The sequence below is a fragment of the Acartia tonsa genome, chromosome 9, assembly GCF_053477335.1.
Source record: "Acartia tonsa isolate MP-2025a chromosome 9, ASM5347733v1, whole genome shotgun sequence".
Taxonomy (NCBI): Eukaryota; Metazoa; Arthropoda; class Copepoda; order Calanoida; family Acartiidae; genus Acartia; species Acartia tonsa.
The window spans coordinates 578,998-592,027 of record NC_137268.1 but is presented as its reverse complement, the minus strand read 5'-3'; the positions used below and the strand labels follow the sequence as shown (position 1 = coordinate 592,027).

Genomic DNA, 13,030 nt, shown 5'->3' with positions numbered 1-13,030 from the left:
GTTTTTTATCTGTTATAAAACTTTGGGTACCAGAATAATTTACAGTTCAATGTCACTTTCCTTTTGTAGGCCCAGTAGAGTAAAGCACTAGAGGGAGAAAGGGTTAAATAACTGTATCTCCCCATCGCAACCGTCTTGTGCAAACTTTCTATTGGGTAATTGAAATTCAAAAAATGGTGTCGCTTATATCAACACAGCCATGTAGCAGAAAATATTTTAGAAGCAGACTAAAGAGGTCTTTGAAAAATGAAGGGAGGTAGTTGTCTGTATATACATCTATACTATGTATCTTTTGTAGGTCCAATTAGAGTTTGAGAGATATTGTGAAAAAACTAGCTATGCCTGAGGCAAAGCTAGAACAAGGATGCCAACATTCATGAAAGCGAAGCTCTGAAACGGTAGAACAAACGAACATTAACTGTATAATCAGAATATAAATTTGTAAAAGTCGAAACAAAATTTCAAGTAATTTTTAAAAGCGAAGCTTTTCTATAATTGGGGTCGGTCCGTCCGTCCGTACGTCCGTCACGGATAGCTTTTTTCGTTAATTTAGACATGTTAGAATTGTCCTATCGATTTCAAATTTTGCATGGTGATTCCTTTAGTAGTTAGGTACGATTTAGAAAGCGTAGGAACTCTATAATCATTACCGAAATGTCCGTACGTCCATTTTAAACAAGTTGATTTTTTTACTTTTTAAATAGCTTTTTTTCGTTAATTTAGGCATGTTAGAATTGTCCTATCGATTTCAAATTTTGCATGGTGATTCCTGTAACAGTTAGGTACGAGTTAGAAAGCGTAGCAACTCTATAATCATTACCAGAATGTCCGTACGTCCATTTTAAACATGTTGTTTTTTTTACATTTTTAACAACAAATTTGTATGTGACCTAATTATCCGATTGGTCTGATTTTTGGTATACTGATTCCTGGGTCAACAAAATACAATATTATAAGCGAAGCAAATCTATAATCAAGTCCTAAAAATGTAAGTATGTCCATAATCATTATCTTGTATCAAGCAGTTTTTCAACAAATTTACTTACAATTTTGCTTTGTCTCTTAAACATTCGCATTCTGATTATTCAGTTCTGACATTATACAAGTGTTAATGTCCGTTTGTCCTACCGTTTCAGAGCTTCGCTTTTATGGATGTTGTCATCCTTGTTTTTGAAAAACTACAGGATAACGTTTCAGGACTTACATGTTTAGGACCATATTATGGAGATGCGTCGCTTATAACATTGCATTGTAAAAGCATTTAAAAAATCATATAAATCGAATAATTATATCAAATAAAAAATATGCTGTTAAAAAAATTAAAAATTAACATGTTTAAAATGGACGTACGGACATTCTGGTAACGATTATAGAGTTGCTACACTGTTCAAATAGTACCTCTATAACATGACCGTTGAGGACGGACCGACCTTAATTACAACAAGCTTCGCTCTTAAAAATGAAAAATTAATAAAGCTTGCTTTCTAAGCTTGAACTGGTTTTATCCAGGGCTCGGCATCCGCGATTAAGCTAGTTTGTAGGCCGCACCTTTTTTATTAATTTATAACAAAATCCATTGTTTGTTTTTTTCATTAAGATGAGTGTCCAAACGTAACTACTGATTGTAATCTACAGAAGGGGCAATATTGTGCATCATAATTGGGGAAGTTCGTCAATTTACTGGCCATTGTCTTATTTCGGAAGTTACTTAGCCAATCCGTCAGTTTAGTAATAGTTATTTTTCGCATCATATTATAAAAGGCTTTCTGCGAATATAAAATGTTCAATTATAAGATTAAACCCAGTTTTGTTATACCCGAGAAGTCATAGACACGGGCTAAAAAGACTGATTTTAATCTTATCATTGTACATTTTTATATTTGTAGAAAACTGGATGTAATACGATGCTAGACATAGTTTTTTCGTATGGATAAGAACCGGTTCCTATCCACCGGATTCGATAAATACGAGAAAATAGTTTAAAAACACTCAGTTTTAAGTTTAGAATGAACGGTTGTTGGTCCCTATTTTGTATATGTTTAATTTTATTTCGTAATGGTTCAGTTGTTTTCTTATTTTGAACAGTAGAACTCAACTTGGTTTTACATAATGGTTAGTTGTGATCAAATTTAACATTTTTTAAAACAAAGCTTTTCTATAATTAGGGTTGGTCCGTCCGTCTGGCAGTCACGGACAGTTAGCTCTTTTCGTTAATTCCTAGGACAACAAAGTGCAATTTTATAATAATAAAGTTCTAAAAATGTGAGTATGTCCTTAACAGTATCCTGTATTTGAGTAATTTTGTAACAAATTTACTTACAATTTTGTTTATACTTCTACATTTATATTCTACTTATTCAGTTCTGAAGCTCTGCAAACTTTAATGTTTGTTTGTCCTACTGTTCCGGAGCTTCATTTTTATGGATGTTGTCATCCTTGTTTTCTAATTTTCAACATTAGAACTCAACTGGTTTTAAATATTGATTAGTTGTGATCAAATAACACATTTTTTAGTAGCGAAGCTACTCTATAATTTGAAATGTCCATCTGTCTGTATGTCCGTCTGTCCGTATGTCTTAGTTTGTGGGAAACGTGATTTTCCCGGCTCTATAAAAGATAAAAGGCTGAAATTTTTTGACAACATTTCCATTTAACAATTAACTATAAAACATCAATAGCGATAGGATCACTTTTAGCAGGTATTAGGCTATTTTTGTATTTTTCACATTTTTCTCCATATCTTTAGTGTTTATGGTTCGATTTCTAAATTTTTTTCAGTTATTGGATCAAAATTAAATTTCTTGTCGTTTAAAAAAAACAACTATGACGGTCAGACTGCCTTTAAGCAGGTTTTAGGCTATTTTTGTATTTTTTACATTTTTCTCCATAACTTTGGTGTTTATGGTCCGATTTTTAAAATTTTTGTAGTTAAAAATATCAAAATTAAATTTTCCGTTGTTTTAAGCATCTAGTATGTAATTTGCTAAATATTAAATAAATGTTAAAAAATTAAAAACAAATGTTAAAAGGTTTCGTGATTTTTTTCCTAATATACATGCTTTTGACAACTAATCTTTAAATTCTTATACATATTTTTTTGTGCTTCGCTACTTATGGATGTTGTCATCCTTGTTTGTATGTATAATGTATATATCCTGAAAACTTTTTATTTATAGTAGCGCCAGCTGCTCTATAATTAAGGAATATCAATACGATTGTCTATTTATTTCCCCCTTCATTGATGCATATTCCTCATGGTTATGCACAAAATTATTCCTTCTGTAGTTTTAATTTATTGGTTGAAACACTCAACAATTGGTTTATACACTCAACTTACCAAACCAATCAATTAAAATTGACTAAAAGTCCTCAAAGTTGTTGAGCCAACGAATAAGAAAACTTCGGGGACTAATGTACAGCTCATTTGTGGAATATTGTAGTTCAATGCTATACATGATTTTTCAGTATGGCTGAGAAAAGGTTCTAATCCAGCAGATAATGATCGGTTTTAAATTCATACTGGAAAAGAATTCCTTGCAATGATGTGTTTTATGTAATATTATGGAAAAATGCAACAACAGCTAGTTGTTTACCTAAAGTTTTTTTTTTATTTTTAGGCATGGTTATGTTTACAGTTAAAGACATCCACATTGCTGTTGATACTATTTCTGAAGAAAATTCAGGTACATCTTACAAGGGTTGGATACCAGATATTGAAACGATCTGGATACCAGATATCTGGCTGATTTCTAATGCCAGATATCTGGTAATTTTCTGGATATCAAACGTTGGCCAGATACCGCATATCCAGCATATAAATCAGCCAGTTATCCGGTAAAAGATAATTTAAGAACCCCACAGATTATGACGTCATACAATTAAATAACCAATGAGAGGCCAGCATTAATTATACCATAGGTCAATTACAGCGTATAGTATACTGGCCTCTCATTGGCTATTATTTCATATGAGGTCATAATCTGTGGAGGGACTTTAATCATCTTCTATCCGGTATCTGGCAATAAAAGTATCCGGCCCAACCCTACATCTTCCACTACAACCATTGAAACAAATATTTTCCCTGTGTCGCTTTGAAACCCAGTGGATCAGAACCGGTTTTCAGCTATACTGAAAAATTATATCTAGCATCATATTATATCCAGTTTTCGGGTATAGTCCTTTCCACGACATCCCTTCATAAGGAGTGATACTTTGTATTTTTAAAATGGCTTTTTATAGGTTATTTTAGGTTAGGTTAGGTTATATTGTGTTAGGTGATTGCCCCACAGAGTTAAGTAATTGGCCCCGCAGGGTTAGAGCCCCCCGCTGGGGCTATAATTAGGAGAAAAGCTACTGTGAAAAATACGAAGATTCGCTCCTTATGGAGGGATGTCGTGGAAAGGACTATACCCAAGTTTTCTACTGAAAGCTGAAATGCATGAAAGGACTATTATATCATTGAATGTTAAATACTTCTAGGAATCATCTGGAGAAACACTGGAATTTGATAATGGAGCAACATATATTGGAGAGGTCAGAGATGGAAAACAAAATGGAAAAGGGCTTATGACATGGGGTCCAGGTTCAGCGTGGGCTGGAGATATGTACGATGGTGACTGGGTGGATGGTATCATACATGGTTTTGGGGTATACAACTTTTCAAATGGGGATATTTATGTTGGAGAGTGGAAGTTTGGTAAACAGTATGGTAAAGGAGTTTTTACATGGGGTCCTGGATCAACATGGGCTGGAGATATTTATGATGGTGACTGGGTGGATAATAAGAAACATGGTTTTGGGGTATACAAGTTATCGAATGGTGAACTTTATGTTGGAGAGTGGAAGTTTGGTAAACGGCATGGTAAAGGAGTGAATACTTGGGGTCCTGGATCAAAGTGGGCTGGAGATAGTTATGACGGTGACTGGGTGGATAATAAGAAACATGGTTTTGGGGTATACAAGTTATCAAGTGGTGAAATTTATGTTGGAGAGTGGAAGTTTGGTAAACGGCATGGTAAAGGAGTGAATACTTGGGGTCCTGGATCAAAGTGGGCTGGAGATAGTTATGACGGTGACTGGGTGGATAATAAGAAACATGGTTTTGGGGTATACAAGTTATCAAGTGGTGAAATTTATGTTGGAGAGTGGAAGTTTGGTAAACGGCATGGTAAAGGAGTGAATACTTGGGGTTCTGGATCAGCGTGGGCTGGAGATAGTTATGACGGTGATTGGGTGGATGGAAAGAAACATGGATGGGGAAAATATAGGTTTGCTGATGACCCAGAATTAGAGGAATATGATGGTGAGTGGGTTGATGATGAAAGAACTGGATATGGTAAAACGATGTACAGAAATAAAAACATATTCAATGGTTATGGCTATAGAAACAATCTAGGAGATGCTTTTTTACTAAACCCTGATGGTGGGGTTCTCTACAGCAGAATTACCTCAAATGAGTACCAAGGATTCACAATGAATGCTAACTTGACTTTCCTTTTTATTACATACAAAAATTCAACGTATGCATTAAAAGGATTCACAATCTCTAACGTAATAAGTGGTATAATACAATGTTTTCAATTTGGACAAGGAGGGGATATTTCAATTCCTTGTCACAGGCAAAATTCCAACTTAGATACTATCTATCTAAATGGATTTGACCATTATTATGTTGGAGACACAATTAACGTACGATCACGAAAAGTTCAGGATGGCTTTGGAGAACTAGGAAAGGATGGCAGTTTTTATGTCGGAGAGTGGAAACTAGGAGAAGAAAGTGGTTTTGGACTTAAGAGTGATCTGATTTATAATACCAAGATTGGAACTTTCAAGAATGGTTTGTTGGAAGGATCAGGAGCAACTATTTCATATTCAGTCAAGCACAGAACTGTATACTTTGGCAATTATAAGAAAGGAAAACTAGATGGTCCTGGGTTGTTTATCTATCCAGATGGTGAAAGAGTTGTAGGATATTTTAATGAAGGAAAACTTGATCATTCCAAAAACCCCTTGTACATTCATTCTGATGGGACAAGAGATACTTTAGTGCCAACATTTGTGTAATACTAAAGTTTTAGGGTCCATCATTGAAGAATGGTTATTTATTGCATCGCAGGCCACTCTACAGAAGAGGAGATATTAGTCATAATTAACCTTTTATTATGCATTATATTAACTTGCACCCCTATCAGACCATGACAATGCATTTATCCTATATAAGCCATGCACCATCAGCAATAAAATGACCACTTTTTATCTAATATATTATATATTATTTGAACCATGTCCTTTTAAAATATACTTTTTCACTTAAAAACAGTCTTGTCCTTGTTGCAACACTACTCTACACTACCATGTGCCTGTCACCAAACTCCTGTAGCAATTCAAGGGTATACACATGCTTAACCTATTTTTTATGTGTGGAAAAAACAGAAAAGTAAATAAATGAATATTTCAATTATTGGATCTGAAAATTCGTCGAAAAACTGCTTTATTACAGGATCGTGTTTCAGGACATACTTACAGATTTAGGTCTTGATCCTTGACTTTGTTGTACTGTATTGGCCTAGAAATCTGTATTAAAAGTTGATTAAAATGGACTTATGGACATTGTGGTAACGATTATAGAGTTGCTACAGTTTCTAAGTCATACTACTACAGAAATCAGCATAACCAGTACTAATCCAGCAGATATTAAAAGGCTTGAAAGCCATACTGAAAAGTATTTTACCCCTATACCACAGTTATATTAATTACTTTGATATAGTGACGTCAGAAAATACCCTAAACCCCATCTCTTTAATAGGGGATTTATTTCACTTCCATCTAATATGACGTAAATAGAATAGTTAGGCCAAAAACTGTGACATTTTCCTAGGGCACTGAACATGGAGTGTTCAAACCTTTCCACCAATGAGTCTAATCTACAAATGATGTAATTATGTTTTTCATAATTAGGGGTTGTACATCTATTTGTTGACCATTTTCTCTTTCACTAAATCTGTGATTTTCAGGGAGGGAGGGGGACATTTAACCATGTTTCAAGTATCACCCAAGTTTTCTCATTTGTTGGCTTAAAAATTGTGGGTACATTTTATAAATTTCGATTGGTTAGTTTCAGACTTGTCCAGTTGTGTCTAATTTTTTCAACCATTAATTTTAATCTAGCCTACAGATGGGATAATCTTGTTTATTATAAAAGGGGCTGTACATTAATATATTGTCCATTGTCTCATTCCTTAAGATACCTGGTTTTCATGTGTTGTGTTAGTGTGTATGTGTGTGTGTGAGTGTGTGTGTGTGTGTATGTGTGTGTGTTTGTGTGTGATGTATTTACAATAGAATTAGATGTACTGAATTTTAGTTTCCACAAGTGTACCTAGCATCCGCGTCTTATCTCAATATTTACTACTTGCTAAAAAAGCTTCAAACTTCCAAAAAATTAAATTTTGAAAAATTTAAATTTTGAATTTACAATGTATAAATCGTTTATACATTATATCGCTTTTCCCTTTGACCGAAGTAGCTGAAAATAGCGATTGCAATAATTGAGTTATCTGCTGTACACATTTGGAAATTATTGAAGAAATAGGCAATCCATTTTCAGCACATCCAGAATTAGGTCAAGGAAAAAAGTTTGTATAAAATATTGATAGAATATGCAATCAGGGAGGGAGGGGACATTCCCAAAGCTATGTAATAATGTTTTCTTATTCGTTGGCTCAACAACTTTGTAGACCAAAGTAAATTTTGATTAGTTGGATCAGTAAGTTGAGTTTTAAAACGGTTAAACCACTAATTTTAATGTACAAAAGAGGAAATTTTGTGTATCATCATTGTGGATGTACATTAATTTATTGGCCATTGTCATATTCCTTTTATGCAACGGTAATGGATAGAAAATATACGTGGATACTATGATAGGGGAAAATTTGTTGTCAATTTTGGTTGCTAACATTGATATCATTTATGGTCAGTTCGTTCATCCAGTAGGAAGGGTGAGTATGGGTGGATGGATGAGGTTCGTTAGATTAGCCACTTACAAGTTTCACTTTTTTAGTGAACATCAAAATCTGATGCAAGAAATAATAAATCAATTGCAATGATCGGCAATTTCACTAAAACTGAAAATGGACCATAAATAGTCTAATTCTAGGTTAAGTTAGGTAAAGTAAAGAACAAACAAACCCTTAGGAATTTTAATAAGACAATGGATGATGATTAGATGTTCAATTACAATTACAATAACAATGCCTATTTCTGCGGATCAAAGTTATTAGAAGAAAAGTTTGATTACTGCGAGTTTGTACATCCCAATCAAAATTTGAGAATAGTTATTTCTCGTATCGTATTATAAACGGCTTTCCGCGGATATAGAATGTACAATTATAAGATTAAAACTAGTTTTTTTAGCCCCGTGGTGCCGAAGGAAATTCAATCACACTTCTTGATATTGTCTAAAAACATACATAAATTATTAAAAATTTTCTAGTTTCTTTTATTTTGTTGGGGGCTGATTCAAAATTGTTTAGAGTTTACAATATTATTATAAGTTTTAAACGAGATCCTATCCCTTTAGATTCCTGTGTGCTTATTTTATACCTTGAACTAAATGTAATCTACCGAAGAAGGGGTAGTTTTGTGTAACATAATTTGGGATGTGCATCAATGTGTCGGCAATTGTGCTATCCCTTTAGATGCCTGTGCTTATCTTATTATGGGGACTTATATTAAATTTTATTGATTTCTTTATCAAGTTTAGAGTCTAAACGTTGCAACAACTAATTGTAATCTACAGAAGAAGGAGTAGTTTTGTGTATCATCATTGTGGGGATGTGCATCAATTTATGGACCATTGTCTTATCCCTTTAGATTCCTGTGCTTATTTTATACCCTGAATTTGATGTGCTGAAAATGGATTGCCTATTTTTTCAATAATTTCCAAATGTGTACAGCAGATAACCAAATTATTGCAAACGCTATTATCAGCTACTCTGGTCAAAGGGAAAAGCGATATAATGTATAAACGATTTATACATTATACATTCAAAATTTTAATTTCTCAAATTTTGATTTTTTTTTCGCGGAGGCTAGGTACACTTTTGGAAACTAAAATTCAGTACATCCTGAATTTTTGGCACTGACTTTCAGCAAAACTAACATTTTCCAGTTCAATGGACAAATGTGACAAAATAATGGATATAGAATAAGTGGATATATTGACAAGGGAAAATTTGTCGTCAATTTAGCTTGCTAATATGGATCTCATTTATTGGTTAGTTCGTTCATCTAGAAGGAGAGAAGGTGATGGGGTAAAGAGGATGTATTATTATTTTAGCCAGCTTGTAGTTTCACCAGATTTTCAGGTACTCTTATAAAGTGATACTCCCAGCTGACTTAAATAATGATACCCCTAACCACCCTTTACCACATTCTACCATACTACAACTGGATGAACGAACTGACCAATAAAGACGGACAAATTTTCCCCTGTCAATATATCCATTAATAAAAAACCTATCCCTAAGTTTAGAATTTGGTCCAAATCCTAATATAATAATGACAGGTTATAAAATAAGTAAAAGATTGTTTGTTTTTGAATGACTTTTTGCCAAGCAAGTCCAAGGGGTGGGGGATACAGAGTAGACTGAGAATATACAGTGATATAAAGGGATAAGACAATGACCAATTGATTGATGTACACCCCCAATAATGATTATTCCTTCTGTAGATTACAATTAGTGGTTGAAACGCTTGGACATTTCACTCTTCCCTAAAATTGAAAGTATTTCCTTTACTTTATCCTGTATTTATAAGCAATTTTCAACAAATTTATGAACAATATTGTTTAGACTACAAATTAATGTTCTGTTTATTAAGTTTTAACTTTCTACAAGTGTTTATGTTCATTTGTCCTTCCTTCTAATTCTAGAACTTCGCTTTTGTGGATGTTGTCATCCTTATTTTTGTACATATTAGTAAATAAACCCCTTCGTAAATCTTGAGGAAAAACCTTATATACAAAATATAGACTGTACAATATTGGACCACAAATTATCCCCCACCAGACAAAGTAAGCAGGGATCTAAGGGGATATGACAATTACCGAAAAATCGATTTACATCCTAAATGATAATACACAAAATAACACCTTCTGTAGATACAATATGTTGTTGAACGTTTGAGCGCTCAACCTAATGAACCAAATAATTAAAATTCAAAAAATGTTGTTAAGCCAACGAATAAGAAAATGATATTATAAAACTTTTGGAACTAGTGTAATAAGCAGACCAATATTCCCTCCCTCCCTGCAAAGTAAGGGCCAGGTTAATGGGATATAATTTTGACCAGAAGTACTTAAAGTCATCATATAGATGGACACACTTAAGGATCTTAAGAGAAATATCAATGCATTATTACTTGGATGTTGCACCAGATTTTCATGTACTCTATTGAAGTGATGCTCGCAGCTGGTTAAAATAACCATAGCCCCTGTCAACTCCCTCCCCTCCTAAAGCATGAACAAACTGACCAATAAATGAGGTCAATATGAACAAGCTAAATTGACAACAAATTTTCCCCTGTCAATATATCCACGTATAGCCTATATCCATTAGGGGATAAGACAATGGATGATGATGTTAATCAAAATTCTTCTGTATATCCTAGTCAGCACTTAAAGAAACATAATTCTAGTAACTTTACAAAGTGTCTAAAAAATCAGCCATGTGACGTCATAAAAATGAGGGATTATCCATCTCTTTTTTTAGGGGTTTTCTTTCCCACTTCTCCTCTCATTTCCCTCATTGTTATGACGTCACATTGCTGATTTTTTAGACAATTTTTAAAGTTACATAATCATTTTTCCATTTTGGCTTCTAAACCGATTAATATTCACCGGATTAGAATATTAGCTATAATAAAAAATCATGTGAAGCATTGTATTAGAGACAATTTTCTACGAATATTAAAATTATGATAGTAAATTTTATACCAGTTATGTTAGCCTGCAAGCTTTAGGCCCCTCGTGGCTTACAAAACTTTCTATAGTGTAATGCAATAAATTTCTATTAATAAAAATTTCGTCTTTATATCAAAGTCAGCCCTTAATGAAACCTAATATCATTTTGAATCTGAAAAATTGCTTGAATACCATTCAATAATGCAAAATAGTTTGAATACCTGATCCATAACAAGCCCAAACTTACATTTAAAGTCTTGAGAGATGCTTCGCTTAAAACATGAAAAAAGTTTGTTTCAAAATTGGAAAAAAAACATGTTTAAACAGAACCAATGAATTTTATGTTAATATAATATAGTTTCTACGCTTTCCAAATTTTACCTTATTATTTCAATAATCAGCATGCAATGTTTGAAAAAGGACAAACACGATAAAAGCTATCAGCAGAAAAGATTTGCTTTCAATAAAAATACCTAAACAAAACCTATTTACATAATTCATACTTGAATATACCATATATATGTATGAATAATGAATTGTTTTATGATACACATTAATAGTTTTATTATTACTTGGATGTTGTACCAGATTTTCATGCAGTCTGATGAAATAATAATCTCAGCCGGTTAAAATAACGATAGCCCCTGTCAACCCCCTCCCCCCTAAAGAATGAAAAAACTGACCAATAAATGAGGTCAATTTTAGCAACCTAAATTGACTACAAATTTTCCCCTGTCCTATTATCCACGTATATTCTATATCCATTATGATACACACAATCCATCCATCCATTGTCATAACTTTTTTATTTATCATTCCAGTGATCTTATAAGGGATAAGACAGTGGACGATGAATTAATAACCATACCCAATGATGATAAGCAAAACTACCCCTTCAAGAGCTACAATTTTATAGGTTGAAAAGTTTAGACACAGCTAGTTTCCAACAAACCATTCAAAGATAATTAAGAATACTCAAATTTCCGAGCCAACAAATAAGATTACATTGGTATAAAAGTTCGGAGCTGGATATTTAAATCATTTTAGTGGTAAGCCAGATCGGGGTGCGCCGAATTTCAGCCAATCACAGTGCGGCATTTCATAAAATGCTGTGCTCTCATTAGTGGAAAGTTGGCTCACCCCGATCTGACTCACCACTAAAATGATTTAAAGATCCAGCTCGGGTACGACCAGAGTAATCTAAAGTCAAGCACTGAAAATCTTTAACCTTTTTTAAAAAGTTTTTATTAGTTTTTAAATTACTTTTGGTTAAGTTAGGTTTGTTTGTTTACTGGGTAGCCTTGCAGGGTTAGGGTACCAAAGTTATAAGGCCTTCATGATAGGACCCTCTGTAGGGGTTGGGTATAAGAAAAAAAAACTACCACCCCTTACATAGACGTCCAAGGGGGGGGGGAGTAATGGGGCGATTACCCCCCCAAAAAAAGAATTACCCCCCCCCCCTTAAAAAAATCCCCCCCCCCCTAAAATAGAAAGCTTGGACGCCCCTGACCCCTTATTTTCAATTTGTTTCTAAAATAAGGGAGGGGGGGGGGGGTAGGCTCAGTGCTTAATAAAGACTTTAAGAGAAAGCACACAAAGACAACAACATCCATAAAATTGAACCTTTACCAATCAAGGGAGAGGGAGGGGACATTGGGCTGTTTATTACACTAGTCCCAAAAGCCTTATGATCACATTTTCTTATTAGTTGGCTTATTAGAGTAAAACACTAGAGGGAGAGAGGGTTAAATAACTGTATCTCCCCATCGCGATCACCTTGTGCAACCCTTCTATTGGGTCATTGGAAATGAACCAATTGTATCGCTTATATTAACACAGCCAAGTAGCAGAAAAAAATTTTGGAAGCAGACAAAAGAGGTCTTTGAAAAATTAAAGGAGGTAGTTGTCTGTATATAAATCTATTGATTTGTTGATGGCTTAACAACCTTGAGGACTTTTTTGTTCATTTTGTTGATTGTCTAAAAGTTTCCACTACTAATTGTCGGGCATTATATTATCACTTTAGATCTCTGCTACAATTCACTTTCATTTACAATCTATTATCCCATC

General features: G+C 33.8%; 1 protein-coding gene across 1 annotated transcript; it reads left to right on the top strand.

Annotated features, from left to right (window-relative positions):
• Positions 1-2,049: 2,049 nt before the first annotated feature.
• On the top strand, positions 2,050-6,316 carry LOC145327963 (uncharacterized). Its single transcript, XM_080171477.1, has 3 exons — positions 2,050-2,112; positions 3,618-3,683; positions 4,480-6,316. The coding sequence occupies exons 1-3, from the start codon at positions 2,110-2,112 to the stop codon at positions 6,061-6,063; spliced, it is 1,653 nt and encodes a 550-aa protein (XP_080027603.1). The 5' UTR covers positions 2,050-2,109; the 3' UTR covers positions 6,064-6,316.
• The last annotated feature ends 6,714 nt before the right edge of the window (positions 6,317-13,030 follow it).

Coding starts and splice junctions, on each gene's coding strand:
- LOC145327963 (XM_080171477.1), top strand. Junction 3,684..4,479: donor TATTTCTGAAGAAAATTCAG/GTACATCTTACA, acceptor AAATACTTCTAG/GAATCATCTGGAGAAACACT.